General features: G+C 40.7%; 2 protein-coding genes across 6 annotated transcripts in view; both read right to left on the bottom strand.

The window, feature by feature from the left end:
• Positions 1 to 15,875, bottom strand: part of LOC114558162 (sushi, von Willebrand factor type A, EGF and pentraxin domain-containing protein 1-like) — a 191,074-nt gene that overhangs the window by 91,167 nt on the left and 84,032 nt on the right. The gene's annotated exons all lie outside the window — the stretch shown is intronic.
• The window catches only part of LOC114558164 (complement receptor type 2-like), a 54,703-nt gene that overhangs the window by 9,541 nt on the left and 29,287 nt on the right, over positions 1 to 15,875 (bottom strand). The window contains exons 1-7 of one of the 5 annotated variants that reach the window (XM_028581950.1): positions 14,696 to 14,888; positions 12,481 to 12,577; positions 3,800 to 3,899; positions 3,465 to 3,544; positions 3,198 to 3,374; positions 2,874 to 3,053; positions 694 to 774 (exon numbers count right to left, since the gene is read on the bottom strand). In XM_028581950.1, coding sequence (XP_028437751.1) covers positions 694 to 774; positions 2,874 to 3,053; positions 3,198 to 3,374; positions 3,465 to 3,544; positions 3,800 to 3,899; positions 12,481 to 12,538 — 676 coding nt within the window. In that variant the 5' untranslated portion in view covers positions 12,539 to 12,577; positions 14,696 to 14,888. Of the gene's footprint in view, positions 1 to 693; positions 775 to 2,873; positions 3,054 to 3,197; positions 3,375 to 3,464; positions 3,545 to 3,799; positions 3,900 to 12,480; positions 12,578 to 14,695; positions 14,899 to 15,875 lie in introns of those variants that run through there. The other 4 variants (XM_028581951.1, XM_028581953.1, XM_028581952.1 and 1 more) reach the window with 4 other exon arrangements.

The following is a 15,875-nucleotide window of genomic DNA, read 5'->3' as shown; positions in this document are numbered from 1 at the left end:
ATGCAATAAGACCTAGCATTGCTTTTGATGTGTATTTACCCTCAAATAACTTCACTAGTCAAAAAGGTATGAAATTGGGAAAGATTTCCAAAATTCCAAACATTCCCGAGCTCAACTTGCCCTGGAAAACGTTCGACCCTTTGCAACCCTAAGTGTGTACAGCATAAGTTGCACTTTCCTTTCCTGTGAGGTCCAAATGCAATGTGTGCAAAAATACAGACTTTGCTCAGAACTAATAGAAACAAAAGTGTAAACACAGAAGTGTAACAGACAGATTTTTTGGGAAAACTAAAATCTGTAATTTAAAATCAGGAGTGAGCAATATGGATACAATCTTCCACCAGGTTTATGTAATTTTATATCATGATATTGAAACACAGTATATCATGGTATAATATCAATTTCTGGAAAATGAATTAGGAAACTGTTTTTGGATTAAATAACCAGACAGAAATGTTCTTTTTTTGAATGAATTTGAGTGAATACCTTACAAACTGAGGTACAGTTCAGAACATATCGCCAAACACTACTTCACTTTGTAGCAAGCAATATCAGCAGCAAATAAAGCCTAATTTATACTTCACTAGGATCATTCAACTGTAATTCCTTGAAACAAACAAAACGATAGCAATTTTCTCTAAGATACAATAATTAGCTTGCTAATGGCTTCTTAAGCATTAACATGGATTTTACCTGGTGTCCTTGGGTGGGAATCTTTTGTGGTTGTGGTGGTGGTGGTGGTGGTTGTGGTGGGTTTAGGTGGGGTTGTTATTCCTGCAAAAACAAAATCAGGACACTGTTACCGACAGACATTTGCTAAGACCACAAAGATACACTTATTCACTTCAAAGTGACTATAAGTAACTTTTAAATGTTTCTAGAACTGTAATTTTTCATTTGATGATCATAAATTACCTGTAACAGCAAACGAGACCACCAGTGAAAAATAACGCTAATTTTATACAGGCCTTTGCCTGGGTCCGATTTTCCCCGCAAAGTAACAAAATGATTTACGGCAGGTAGACGGCGCTACAGAGCACACATTCTGACGGGTCACAGATTTCTTTATAACACCGGAAAAGTCTGCGTTATTATATCCATTTTTTACTATTTTAATGTTATTTTAGAAGTTATCTGTTGTAGTTATGGCTGATACTGGGGTGGGACCATCATCAGCTTCAGGTTCATGGATGCGCTCAGCTGTGGACATGCTGCGGCAGATGTGTTGCGTTTGTGCTCCGTGTATTCTTTAGTTTCGGGTTTCTACCTCCGACGTGAGCAGCGTACAGCCACTTCCATAGCTAAACAATTTGTCTCATTCAGAGACCAGAGACCCAAACGGGGCTCTGTGTCTGTGAGAAGGTCTGAGATCTACCGTATCAGCAGAGCAATCACGTAATGCACAGCAGACTATGGTGCAGGTATAGATTATTTTCTGAAATATAGCTTGTGACTTTATTCTTGTAATAGCCTATTATCACTTTATTTTTCTCAAAATATCACGACTCCTCCAAATCACAGAGAACACAGATATACTGTGTTTATATACTTTGAATGTGCACAAAGTTTTGGACAAGAGCAGTAAATCTTGCTCAAACATCTGAAATATTACAGTCCAGGGGTTTATTAATAAATTAAAATGAATGTATCATTGAGGTGAATAATTGTCATATGCACATTAAGGAGGTTACTTAACCAACAAAAGATGCAAAACAGGAGGTAAGAGTAAATGATGCCTATAGGCTACATGTGTGCTGACTCCGATATAATTAGAAAAGTCCATCCAAAGGAGAATAAATAGTTGAAAGCAATACAGAATGCCTGACAGCCTTACTGCAATATATTCCATTATGTTTTTATATTTGGACTGTAATCTATTTCTCTTTAAATAAAGATATTTGCAGCATACATTGATTCAGAAAAAGGTAGAAATAGGTGCATAAAAATTCACCAGAATGCAGGGAATTAAGTGTTTAATGGTCAAAATTTTCAATAAATCATTTTAATTACTTTGCAGTTATTGGAATAGATAACACTTCAAAAAATCTTTTTTAGAAAAAATCTCAACATAAATCTCACACTAAACTGAAAAAGGCTGTTTTGTTAAATTTTGTTAATTTCATAGGAAAAAACAGTTATTATTAGACGAGGAGCCTAGGATCAAAGTAATGAAGTTACTGTCTGTGTCTGACCTGGGCTGGCACATGTTCACGTTAAAAAGCGTGTGCGTGCACAAACACACTACGGTCACGCGCAGTGTCCTGATTTTAGCTCCAGGAAATCTGGTCACCCTACCGTAAAGAAAAGACCTTTACGACAGCAGGTGTGATAAAAACACTACTGCTTTTGTCCAAAGTGGCTGCTAGAATCAACACAAACTGAAAGTTACAAATAACCACTTTAATCATTTTATGGATTCATAATTAAGAGGCTGTGGAAACTAATTAACAAGCATTTCACACACAGCCTTTTAAACAGATAAGTGATATACACACACTTATAGAAATGTGTTGTTACGTGACCAGGCCTCCACTCACTCTCTAAAACCTTGGCCAATTAAGAAAAGTTAAATGTGTTTTTTGACCAGAAAAATGATCTGAAATTTACATCCAACTATGAAAAATATTTCACACACTGCAGCCTTGTTGAAATTATTAAATCCATGGCTCTAATTACTACTTCCAACCTTCTCGTTCATAGCTTAGGTTATATTTCTATAATCTTTGAGGAATCTATTTGGCAAATGAATCACATGTAAAAATGTGATGGCATCTGGATTAGTATACTAATCATGTTTTCATCATGATCAAACGTAACAGGTTGACTTTTCTTTACAGACTTACACCAAGTAGTAATTTCAATTAATGACTTACTTTGACATCTTGGAAGTCCAGGTAACCACTGACTATCTATTCCACATGTCAGGGTGCGTCGTCCTTCCATAACATACCCAGATTTGCACTCGTATGTCACCGTAGACCTGTATCCGTGAGGGGGTCGAGAACCATCAACCTGGTGACCATTGGCTATATTAGGATCCTCACATCGAACCACTGCAGAAAGAGAACATTTTAAAATAGAAATTAATACAATTGTCCAAAATAACTTTTTCCAAAGTACGGGAGAGTGTCAGTCACAGCTGAGTTTACACTGGAAAAATGTTGAGAAAAGGTTGGAAAAAATTAAAAAACACTTACTGACACATGTTGGAGCAGGACCAAATGTTCCATGTTCTGAACACGATATTGAACTTGATCCATTAAGTGTATAATCATTTTGACATCTGTACTGTACAACTTCTCTATAGTTATAGGATTCTTTGTTTGGACTGAAAACACCAATCAATACCGCAGGTGGCGGATCACAAGTCACCACTGCAAAATAAAAAGTGACATCTATTAGAATGGAAATACACAGTTTTTATTTAGTCATGTGTCTTGTATTAACACACAGAGATGACCAACCTTCACATGTAGGCAACCTGTCCATCCATCCTTTGGATCCACAAAAGATTTGACCTTTATCTTTGGGGACCATATAGAAGCTAATTAGGGAATAAATTAAAAGAAAGGTTGACTTCAGACAACACATGTCAAGAAGAAGCTGTGTAAGCCCCCTTTATTTCACATGAAACACTGACTGGTAAGCCCCACTGAACACCCACTTTGATTAGAATACATTTTTTGATTTGGAAACATGATGGTTGCTGACATTTTAGAGGTAAATACATTTCTTACAGTTATATTTAAAAACTAATTATCTTAACATGAACCGTCCTAGTTATCAGTTTATTACTAACCCGGTGTTGCAAGTGACCACTAGTTTATCACCAAACTGTGTCCCTTTAGGGTAATCGACATTTCCGTTTTCCACTTCTCCAGCAGAGCCACAGTTATTCTCTGAAAAAAAGATAACCCTCATAAGGATTTAATCACACACATATGTGGCATACGGTCTAAATGAGTTAAAATGACTGGTGATCGATATGATTCAACAGAATGGTTACTAGATATTATCGGTCACTCATCTATTCATCCAGCATTTATATGTTGGCAAGATGTAATTTCCCGGTTGATCAAAGACCAGAGAACATTGTCACATTAATGCTGCTTTTACAAATTTGAATGTGAAAACAAAGTGTCATTATTCACTCTGGCTTTTCAGCGTCAGAGTAGTCTGCAGTCACATAGCCAACATTGCAGGCAAAAGTCAATTTCTTCCCCTCTGGGAATGTTTGTAAAAGAATGTCATCGCCCTTCAAAATCATGTTGGCTCCTCCTGCAGGTTTGGAGCAGTCTTGAGTAGGGATGCACCGATCCGACTTTTTCAGTCCCGATACCGATACCTGGGCTTTGTGTAACTGTCGATACCCGAAACCGATCCGATACCGTTGTTGAATTAATAATAAACTGTATACCTTCCACCTTATACCGTCCTTCCACCATGTGGAAGAGACTAAAGGCACCAGACTTTCCTAACTAAACATTACTTTCCTAACTAAGACAAAATAACAGATGTAATGTATTGAATTCTTATTTATTGGTTATTTAAAAAACAATTGTGCAATGTAATCAAACTTCTTAAAATACATTTAAATAAATAAAAAATAATAATAATAATAATAATAATAATAATTAAAGCTGCGAGCAGCGATGGACGGGCCCTCGCGCTTCTGCGCGCGTCGGGGTTACTGGCGGACTCCGCTCCTTGCGACCGTACATTTGCGCGGCACTCAGACGCCGCAAATTGTCACCAATGAAAAGGGAACTCCCGGCCGAGTTCAACGATACCTCACACAAGACTCTACGTCATACGGTTCATTAGCTGTGAAAAGGGGCGTGGCTAATGCATAGGGGGCGGGTCAAACCATCACCAATGAAGAAGGAAGTCTCTGCTGAGTTCAATGATACCTCACACAAGACTCTACCTTAGATGGGTCAGCATGTATTAAAGGGGGCGTGGCTTCAACATACGGGGCGGGCCAAACTATCACCAATGAAGAAGGAAGTCTCTGCTGAGTTCAATGATACCTCACACAAGACTCTACCTTAAATGGTTCAAATGTTATGAAAGGGGGCGTGGCCTGAGTAAGTGGGTGTGGTCATATTATAGGGGGCGGCTCAGTATCACATGTAGACCACACATTCTAAGTTTCATGTAAATCGGATGATGTTTGTCATATAAGGCGCATTTCCTGTTGCCAGTGGGGGGCGCTATGACCAAAAGACAATTTTGTCCTGTAGGTGTCCTCAGGCCTGGACCCTCGTCATGAGAAATTTCGGGCAGATACGACAACGTACACTCAAGTTATAACAACTTCTTTGTTCATCACTAAACACTCAAAATGGCCACCACGCCACGCCCACACCATCTGACGAAAAGTTTTTCTTTTAATAACTTTTCATCGCTAAGGTGTTGGGATGGTACAGACCAAGTTTGAAGTCCATCGGATGAAATCTCTAGGAGGAGTTCTTTAAAGTACGACATGTGGAAATGGCCAAAATCACACTAATTTCGAACATTTAATTCAAAATGGCGGACTTCCTGTTGGCTCTAATGAAGTTTTTTGTACATCTTGACATGTTACATATGTGTACCAAGTTTCGTGAATCTACGTTAAACGCACTGCAGGGGCTCAATTTTCGTAACTTTCTAGGGGGCGCTAGCGAGCCATTTTTGTGCGCCTATTCCCGAAACCCTTAAAATACGTAAATTTTCACCAGACTTGATGCGACCGCCAAATTTGGTGAGTTTTTGAATATATTAAGCCCCTCAAAAAGCCAATTAATTTGACGGGAAAATAATAATAGAATAATAGAATAATTCCTTCAGTTTCAATAGGGCCTTCGCCGCTGTCGGCACTCGGGCCCTAATAACCCGCAACTAACTCTCTTTAACAGGATAAAACACCGTAGCACACAACAATTTGTGACGTAAACTATTTAAAAATGTTCACTGCTGGACGGCATGTTGGGTAACAGCTAGGGCTGGGCGATATGGTTGAAAACTGTATCACGATATAAGTTTTTCATATCGGTCGATATCGATAATTATTGATATTTTTTATGACCTATTTAAAATAAGGACCAGGAGAAAAATATATTAAATTTGTACATCTTGACATGTTACATATGTGTACCAAGTTTCGTGAATCTACGTTAAACGCACTGCAGGGGCTCAATTTTCGTAACTTTCTAGGGGGCGCTAGCGAGCCATTTTTGTGCGCCTATTCCCGAAACCCTTAAAATACGTAAATTTTCACCAGACTTGATGCGACCGCCAAATTTAGTGAGTTTTTGAATATATTAAGCCCCTCAAAAAGCCAATTCATTTGACGGGAAAATAATAGAAACAATAATAATTCCTTCAGTTTCAATAGGGCCTAACCCCTAACCCTAACCCTAACGGTCTGTAGCAGGAAGTAACACGTCTTTAACGTTAGCATGGCAGAGTAACGTTAGCGTGGCCGAGTAACGTTAGCGCGGCCGAGTAACGTTAGCGCGGCCGAGTAACGTTAGCGCGGCCGAGTAACGTTAGCGCGACGGGCAACAACAGTGGCTAAATTATGTATGATTTTTTGGAAGAAGAAAAAACTCAGGAACAGCTACTAGCTGTTACTAGGGCTGGGCGATAAAACGATAACGATATGTATCGCGATAGACACATAATCAATAGCAATAGAAAATGCGGTCGATAAAACGTTCGATAACTTGTTTTTCTTCATCAGAAGAAACCATTGGAAGAAACCAGAGGTTGTGAATCAAGTTTGGTTGCATGAACAAAGGCCCTCACTCTCTGGCAACCTAGCAACGTAGGGAGTGACACTCTAACAGCCAATCATGTAACAGTATCATGTTTGGTTGCGCCACATCGCGGTCTCGTGTTCTTCAATAACAGAACCGGCGTGGAGTGGAAAGTGAGTGCCGCAGCGAGCGAGGAAATCGTTGATAAAACAGGAAAAGTCAGTATGGCAGTTTTTGGGGATTTTATAAGTCTGACCGTAGTCAGACCAATGTAAATCCAGACCGTCGTCCCCACCAACACTGGTAATACCACAAACTAGTTTTACCACCTTAGCCGCGCTCACATTTTGGAGCACAGCTGTATTCGCCATCAACGTCCAACAACATCTGCAGCTGCAACACGGCACAAGCAGCAGACCGCCATGGAGAGGTACTCCGCATCAGCGCCTTACTTAACACTACAAAGAAATAACGAAGGCAGACATGCTGAGCACTGTCCAGAAGCCAGGTTACCAACCTAGCACTAAACCTGCAGAAAATAGTTCCTTCTCAGGTTTCTTTTATTTAGCTAACACTTTGCACTATTTTTTGACACTTTATTAAGCATTTCTTACTTATTCTTTAATTTTGCACCTTAATGTTAAGAGATAATTAAGTGTTCATTGTGATTTTAGACCTGTTTACATTTTAATTATTTAAGTGTTTTCCATGGTTGTGTTGACATTTCTGCTTTTATAACTGAGGGGATTATAATCAGAGCAGGGTTGAAACTGGCCCTATTGAAACTGAAGGAATTATTATTGTTTCTATTATTTTCCCGTCAAATGAATTGGCTTTTTGAGGGGCTTAATATATTCAAAAACTCACTAAATTTGGCGGTCGCATCAAGTCTGGTGAAAATTTACGTATTTTAAGGGTTTCGGGAATAGGCGCACAAAAATGGCTCGCTAGTCATAGCGCCCTCCGCTGGCAACAGGAAATCTGCCTTATGACAAACTCATCCGATTTGCATGAAACTCAGAATGTGTGGTCTACGTGTGATACTGAGCCGCCCCCTATAATATGGCCACGCCCACTTACTCAGGCCACGCCCCCTTTCATAACATTTGAACCGTTTAAGGTAGAGTCTTGTGTGAGGTGTCATTGAACTCAGCAGAGTTCCTTCTTCATTGGTGATGGTTTGGCCCGCCCCCTATGCATAAGCCACGTCCCCTTTCATAACATTTGAACCGTTTAAGGTAGAGTCTTGTGTGAGTTGTCATTGAACTCAGCAGACTTCCTTCTTTATTGGTGATGGTTTTGCCCGCCCCCTATGCATAAGCCACGCCCCCTTTCATAACATTTGAACCGTTTAAGGTATACCCTTGTGTGAGGTATCATTGAACTCGGCAGAGACTTCCTTCATTGGTGATGGTGTGGCCATACATGCTGACCCATTTAAGGTAGAGTCTTGTGTGAGGTATCATTCATCTCAGCAGAGGCTTCATTTTTAATTGGTGATGGTTGGACCCGCCCCCTATTCTTTAGCCACGCCCCCTTTCACAGCTAATGAACCGTATGACGTAGAGTCTTCTGTGAGGTATCGTTGAACTCGGCAGGGAGTTCCCTTTTCATTGGTGATGGTTTGTGGCGTCTGAGTGCCGCGCAAATGCACGGTCGCAAGGAGCGGCGTCCGCCGTTAACCCCGACATGCGCAGAGGCGCGAGGGCCCGTCCATCGCTGCTCGCAGCTTTAATTAATTATTGTGTTACAAATAGAGGTGGGCAATATATCGTTTAGACGATAATATTCAAATTGTTGTCTGGACGATATGCAAAATTGGGATATCGAATATTTCATAATTTGTACAATCCGACCCCCCAAACATGAAAAGAGCTGAAGGAAGTTAAAGAGAAAACAAACAACGCACACTATACAGGGTTTCTGCAGGAATCAGCAAATCTCATTTCATGCTTTTTCATGCCCTTTTTTATGCCACTTTAAACTAATTTCATGCCCATGTCCAACTGCAGATACTTTAACACACAAATTGTAAGCCTTGAACACGGTTCACTGAGCAGCTCGCGTCTCTGCCCCGCGGATCTCAAAACAACATGCACCGATAATTAAAAGTAATGAACCTATACTGCTTACGGCAGTAGGCAAATTCGCCAAAATCATGTCAACCACTCCCAAAAGTTAGACTAACTTCAAGTAAGCACCGCCATCTGAACTGAAAGCTGGTACTGAAATAGGGTGTAGCCAGACTTTGGTTTCTAAAGGGGAATACCCTCTGTCCTCCCCACCACACCCACACTGAGGATCCAGGTGAGGAAAATCCACCCCTGGGGATCCATTTGTGTATATGTCTTATGGCGCTTTTCCATTACATGGTACCTACTCGCCTCGCCTCTACTCTACTCTACTTTTTTGGTTTTCCATTACGAAAAAAAGTCCCTGGTACCTGCTAACAGGTACTTTTTTTAGTACCTGCTCAGTCGAAGTTCCAAGCGAGTTGAGGCGAGCCGAGAAGGGGACGTGAAACCCTGCAGGCTGCTGATTGGTCGGAGAGAATCGTCACTGATCACTGCATTGCTAGCGACAGACGGCATTTTTAAATAGTTTAGCCAGCGGTGTGTTTTTGCTGCCGGAGGCTCCACGCAGAGCTTTCTCCGTAGCATACAAGTGGCCTGATGGTTATACTGGTGCGCTGGTGTGTGTGTCGAGTCGCCGTGTGTGTGTGTGTAGCTGGTGAGCAAGGGAGAAGTGAGAGAGTGACGGCGATTAGCTCGGCAGCGAGTAGTGACTCTAGAGTCATATAGTGAGTGTGTGTGTGTGGTAAAGTGAGTGAGAGAGTGATGGCGAGTAGTGACTCTAGAGTCATAGTGAGTGTGTGTAGTAAAGTGAGTGAGAGAGTGATGGCGAGTAGTGACTCTAGAGTCATATAGTGAGTGTGTGTGGTAAAGTGAGTGAGAGAGTGATGGCGAGTAGTGACTCTAGAGTCATATAGTGAGTGTGTGTAGTAAAGTGAGTGAGAGAGTGATGATGAGTAGTGACTCTAGAGTCATATAGTGTGTGTGTGTGGTAAAGTGAGTGAGAGAGTGATGGCGAGTAGTGATTCTAGAGTCATATAGTGTGTGTGTGTGTGTGTGTGTGTGTGTGTGTGTGTGTGGTAAAGTGAGTGAGAGAGTGATGGCGAGTAGTGACTCTAGAGTCATATAGTGAGTGTGTGGTAAAGTGAGAGAGTGATGGCGAGTAGTGACTCTAGAGTCATATAGTGAGTGTGTGTGGTAAAGTGAGTGAGAGAGTGATGAGTAGTGACTCTAGAGTCATATAGTGAGAGAAACAAAGAGTCTCCCCTGTTCTTTCTGACCACGGTGGGAAATCTGGAGCAGGAGAAGTTAACTATCTTGTTGATTTCATGTTGTTTACGGAGAAAGAGAACCAGGAAATGAGTCGGGGGGAAATGCAACGCTACCAAGCCACGCCCACGGCAGTCGCTATGACGACCAGACACGCTGAGGCAGCACTAAAATCTGCAATGGAAAAGGGACGCACAGCGCGCCGAGTCGAGTAAGTACCATGTAATGGAAAAACGCCATAAGTTCCTTTCCTTTTTGCTCCAACTCTGTCTCAACAGCAGAAGTTGCGTTGCTGGTCACGGCAAAACGATTCGAAACAGTTAACTGCTGCCTGCCTTTAAGCGCCGACTTGTGACTCTCAGACTGCATGTGTGATTTCACCACATTGACGGCCATTGTGCAAAGTTTTTTTTGCCTCTCCGGGTTTACCGTCGCCGGGCTTTAACCAGGTTCTGAAAAGTTCATCCTCCAGCCACTTCTGCTGAAACTTGCATTTCCCATTTTTCCGTCATTTGATATTTCCTCCGTTCTTTCGCCACAGCGTACACTCACTCACACCATAGACAGTAGACTCACTCACACCACATTACTAGCATCCGGTATTGCCACTTCGTGCACCAGCCGTAAAAAACAGCCAATTAAAAGGTTCCGCCTGTCAACCATTACGCTATACTTCCGATCAAAATTAGATTTAGATGTTTAGATAATCAAAATAAATCGTGAAAAACAATGTTTTTATTCCATCAACTTTACATAATTTTTAATGCCTTTGAACATCGAAGTTCATGCTTTTTATGCCAGTTCATGCCTGAATTTTCACAAAATCAATTTAATTACTTTTCATGCTTTTTAATGACCTGCGGAAACCATGCTATAACCTTCTAAACAATTATATGTAGCGATTTTAGGGTTTGTTTGACTGTATTTTTTGTACAAAATCACGATCGTCCCGCACGAGAGTAAGCTGCTACTAGCTAGTTCTTACCTTGCGCGTTATGATGTTCACTCATGTCAACAATGATGGCGGTGCGCGATTGTCCAGCGGCTCTCCTGTCGGTGTATATTTATACAAGTACGTACAGCCACACTGAACTAATCAATAAAGGACCACGATACAACACAGCCGTTACGAGAGCCTTCCAGGCGGCTCATAACATCCCGGAGGACATAGCCTGACCGAGCCTTCCAGGTTGTTGTCGGCGCTAGTACGCCGAGCTAGCTATCTACCGGCAGAATGAGAAAATAACTCCGGTACGACCAGAGGCGGAGGACTGCATTTTTGTGCACAATGAATGGAGTACCAACTGCAGGATCGTTGCCCAGCACGGCTCACCTGACCTGGAGCCCTGTCGGTAATATACTGACCATTTCATTTACTACGAAAAAAGCACACTGCCGTCTACATAGCCCCCGATGCTAGCGTTAGCAAAAGTTTGGTTCACTGCTAACCACAGTAAACAAACTGCAGCGCGATCACCTGGATACGGGATACAGGGGACTTTAACAAGGCGTCCTTAAAGTCTGTTCCCCTCCAGGTTTCTCCTAGCATGTAGATTGTGTTACTAGAGGGAAGAACACACTAGACCATGTATACTTTAACATCAAAAAAGCACACAGAACTGCACCTCTCCCACACCTGGGCCAGTCAGATCACATCCAACTCCTGATCCCAGCATAAATCCCGGTCAGAAGGACTATAGAGCCAAGTAGAAGGACTATCAGAACCTAGTCTGACCCGGCCCTGTCCCAGCTCCAGGACCGCTTCCAATAAGGACATGGTTGTGTGCGATATGTTACAGAACAGAGCCCTTTGTTTATGGTTATGATTATTTATTTTTTATTTATCCTTTATTTTACCAGGTGATGTCCCATTGAGATAGTCAAATCTCTTTTACAAGGGAGCCCTGATTTCATCTTGCTTGTACATTTTCCCAAGAGAACCACCAAAATAGCCTCCGAACAGGGCTTCTTTTAACTTCTAGAAGGATTTCAAAAATATCGTCTGAATATCGATAGATATTGAAAAAAAATATCGAGATATTCATTTTTGTCAATATCTCCCACCCCTAGTTACAAAGTTACAACCATGAGTGAGAAGGGTACGCAGTTAACATGGCTCCCAGTATACGGCCCAGTATTATGCTGCTGGCAAATGACGCAGGATGACCTGCGACGGAGGAAAAAAGAAAGAAAAGAAAAAACAACTATCAGCTATTTTGTCAATATCTGGGCCGATATCTGATCTTAATATCAGATCGGTGCACCCCTAGTCTTGAGCTACAATGAAAAATACAGAAAGAGAAAGATGAACACTGAAAGTGAGGACAAGATAAGTAAACAGCTTGTGTATAATCACACATAGCCTATATCACAAGCTTATCCACTCTGCCACTCACCTTGAGTTGTAATGACATGGCAAAGACTGCTCAGCAGTAGGAAGTAAGTGACAAACATGACGGAATCTGCCAAGTCTGACTGAAGTCTGGGAGCTTTCTGGCAAAGAGAAACGCAAATGTAAGTAAAACAGTCAGAGTGTTAACTTAGTTAATATGGTTCATACTCGCGCTGATTCCATTCAAGCAGAGCCAACTCTGCGAAACACATTAAACCACAAATAACGTTAAATATTCAGTCTCAAATAATGTATAATGGTTCAAATTCGATCTTTGTTAGTAAAATATGCTTAGTCCTGTCCTTAGTTGCCTAAGAAAACAACACGCCAAACCCCATTCAAACTATATCAATATTATCCGACTAGCGTGGAACTGTTTATGTGCCTAATCTAACCGAGCTCTTTTCAATTTTATTTATTTATAGTATCAAATCATAACAAGAGTTATCTCGAGACACTACAGATAGAGTAGGTCTAGACCACACTCTATAATTTACAAAGCCCCAACAATTCCAACAATTACAGTAATTCCCTCAAGAGCAAGCAGTGCGACAGTGGCGAGGAAAAACTCCTTCTTGGGAAGAAACCTAGGACAGACCCAGGCTCTTGGTAGACGGTGTCTGACGGGCCGGTTGGGGATATGATGAACAGTGGCGATAATAGTCAAATTAATAATGGAACAGTGACTTCATAATGGAACAGTGACTTCTTTCACATCTTTTCTGTAGCGACAGGTTTGCCTGGTAAATTCGGCATATGTTTTACAAAGAGGAATACAAATATGCCAATAGCAGTAACGTCAGCCTGTAAAACTACTAATGCTTCATGGCGTATGTTGCTGCCTCCAGCTTCCTTCATTAAAACAAACTGTGTGCGGTAACACGTCATGGTTAAACTAACGTAACTTCAATTCATATATCTATATATTAATAGATCTATACTGACAATACTGGTAGATACTCAGGGTGGGGAAATGCGTTAAATTGTGCTCAGCCGAGTGTTTAATTTAGATCATTCTCAGAACATAAAATCAGGAGGTGGAAAGTAACGAAATACATTTACTCACGTTACTGTATTGAGTAGTTTTGTTGTGTATTTTGTATTTTTCAAGTAGTTTTTAAAATCGGTAATTTAAAATGTACTTGATTATGTTTTGAGTGAAGGATTGTATTTCGCTACATTACAAATCCCATCGTTAGAGTTTAAAAAAAAAAACGTATGACTAACGAAAACCGAAAGGAAGAAAAAAATGAAATAGCGCAACATAGAATTGTGCTGCCCAAAACGATTTCAATTCTTGAGGGCCAATAGTATTTGTGCATTGGTACTTCAAACAAAGTTTTCATGACTAATAGCAAATTGCCAATTAGCAAAACAAGTTGTGTCTAGCACTAGCAACCCATAGGACAACCTATGTAGGACACTGGCTAAATTAATTCACATACAGTACATCTAATTAGCTCATATGGGCTACTTAGGTGTGTAGAAGCTAGCTGCTAGTCTGGGCTGTGAACATTAGGGTCTCACCCATTTATGGAGTCAAAACACGTGATTTGGCCTTGATTTGCATTATAACTGTTGTTTATGTTTGTGAAGAAAAGAAGGATGGCCCTCAGAACTAACATGTATGGTACTTTCACTTTCTATTGATTGAAAACGTTTTATGGGATTGTCTGAACTAAAATTGCACATTATACATTTCTAAGGGTCTTAAATGGCATGTGTGACATGTGTTATGTGGTTATTACATTAGTACAATACATTTTCTGTAATTAAAAACAAAATAGTTTGGGATTTATGACCTCTTAACTTGTCCTACTTTCACTACATGGGAGAGTAGTAACTAAGTAACATTAACTTAAAGTACATTTTAAATGAACTACTTATTACTTTTACTTGAGTAATTTTTCAGTTAGCTAGGTAATTTCACTTGTACTTGAGTAATATTTCATCAAAGTATTGGTACTTTTACTTGAGGACAATATTTTAGTACGTTTTCCACCTATAAAATCCATAAAATCGCAATCGCTCCTGTCAACCCAGGTTGGGTTTAGCTAACGTTAGCTATTAACTCAGTTAGCTAGCTAACGTAACATCAACAAACGTTAATAATATATTGTTTTAGTCACGTTCAAATGGCAACGCCGTTACGTTGTCGGTTTGTTTTTGCAGATTAAACTTTAGTTTGTCCAAGCATAGGAACAGCGTTTTTGACTTACCCAACTAAATGTGAAGAGTCACCGGCTGCTGCTAATCCACAATGGTAAATATGGGCTGTTCCTGACGGCTGCAGCTTCTTGTCGGTCAGTACCCAGGTCGTAAAACGGTATTATCATCTGCGCATGCGTGAACGGATTGTGCAGGTGGAACGGATCGGGTACTGACAGCGTCAGGCGTGTATATATCTATGCTTGTCGGAAACAGGAAACCACGTGCTGTTAACGCTAACAATGGAAATTGAATATTGACGGGAAAAAACATGGATCACGTCACCTATAAAATACAGGGTACAAAGTAGCATGACATGAATATATTTAAGAAAAGTAGGCTACATGTACTGTGGGTACGCGATCTGTTCTGCCTGCACGATCCGACATGCGCAAGGTGTTTTCTTTTTTGACGTTAGCAAAGCCGGTCTATATTAGAAATTCTTTGACGTTACCAGAGACTTACCTCTCTGATGGACTCGCCCATGAGCCGCCCCTTGTGACAAACATAGACAGTATATAAGGTGACAAATCCATGGACAAATCTCCGTCAAGTTAAACGCAGATAACAACTGTTAGACCGGAAATTAAATAATTTTGCCTTCAAAATAAGAAAACAAATTGTCATATGAAGAACATATAGATAGATAATTGTAAGTAAAGATAATACCATGTAAGTACTCAAATCAAAAATATTCACCGGATTATCAGAATCAGAATCAGAAATACTTTAATAATCCCAGGGGGAAATTATTTTTGTTACAACTCCAGATATACAAACAACATATACAAACAACATATATTATCCAGACTTTAACATTTAAAAACAAATACACAGTACTAATATATAAAAGATCAAATGTACAGTGTTAAAGTGCAAAAAGTGCAATAAAAAAGAGAAATGATTGTCAGTGTTTGAGAGATTACAGAGAGGGGGTGTGCGACTCTCTGAGGGAGGTGTTGTAAAGTTTAATGACCACAGGCAGGAACGATTTCCTGTGGCGCCCTGTGGTGAATCTGGGTGAGAGGAGTCTTCTGCTGAAGGTGCTCCTCTGCTGGGCCAGTGTGTCGTAGAGAGGGTGTGAGACATTATCCAAAGATGGACTGAAGCCTGGACAGCATCCTCCTCTCAGCCACGACTGTCAGTGTGTCCAGCTCCTCCCCCACGACATCACCAGCCCTCCTGATCAGT

The sequence above is a fragment of the Perca flavescens genome, chromosome 7, assembly GCF_004354835.1.
Source record: "Perca flavescens isolate YP-PL-M2 chromosome 7, PFLA_1.0, whole genome shotgun sequence".
Classification (NCBI taxonomy): domain Eukaryota; kingdom Metazoa; phylum Chordata; class Actinopteri; order Perciformes; family Percidae; genus Perca; species Perca flavescens.
The sequence above is the reverse complement of the archived record's forward strand: the minus strand, read 5'-3'. Positions and strand labels throughout refer to the sequence as shown.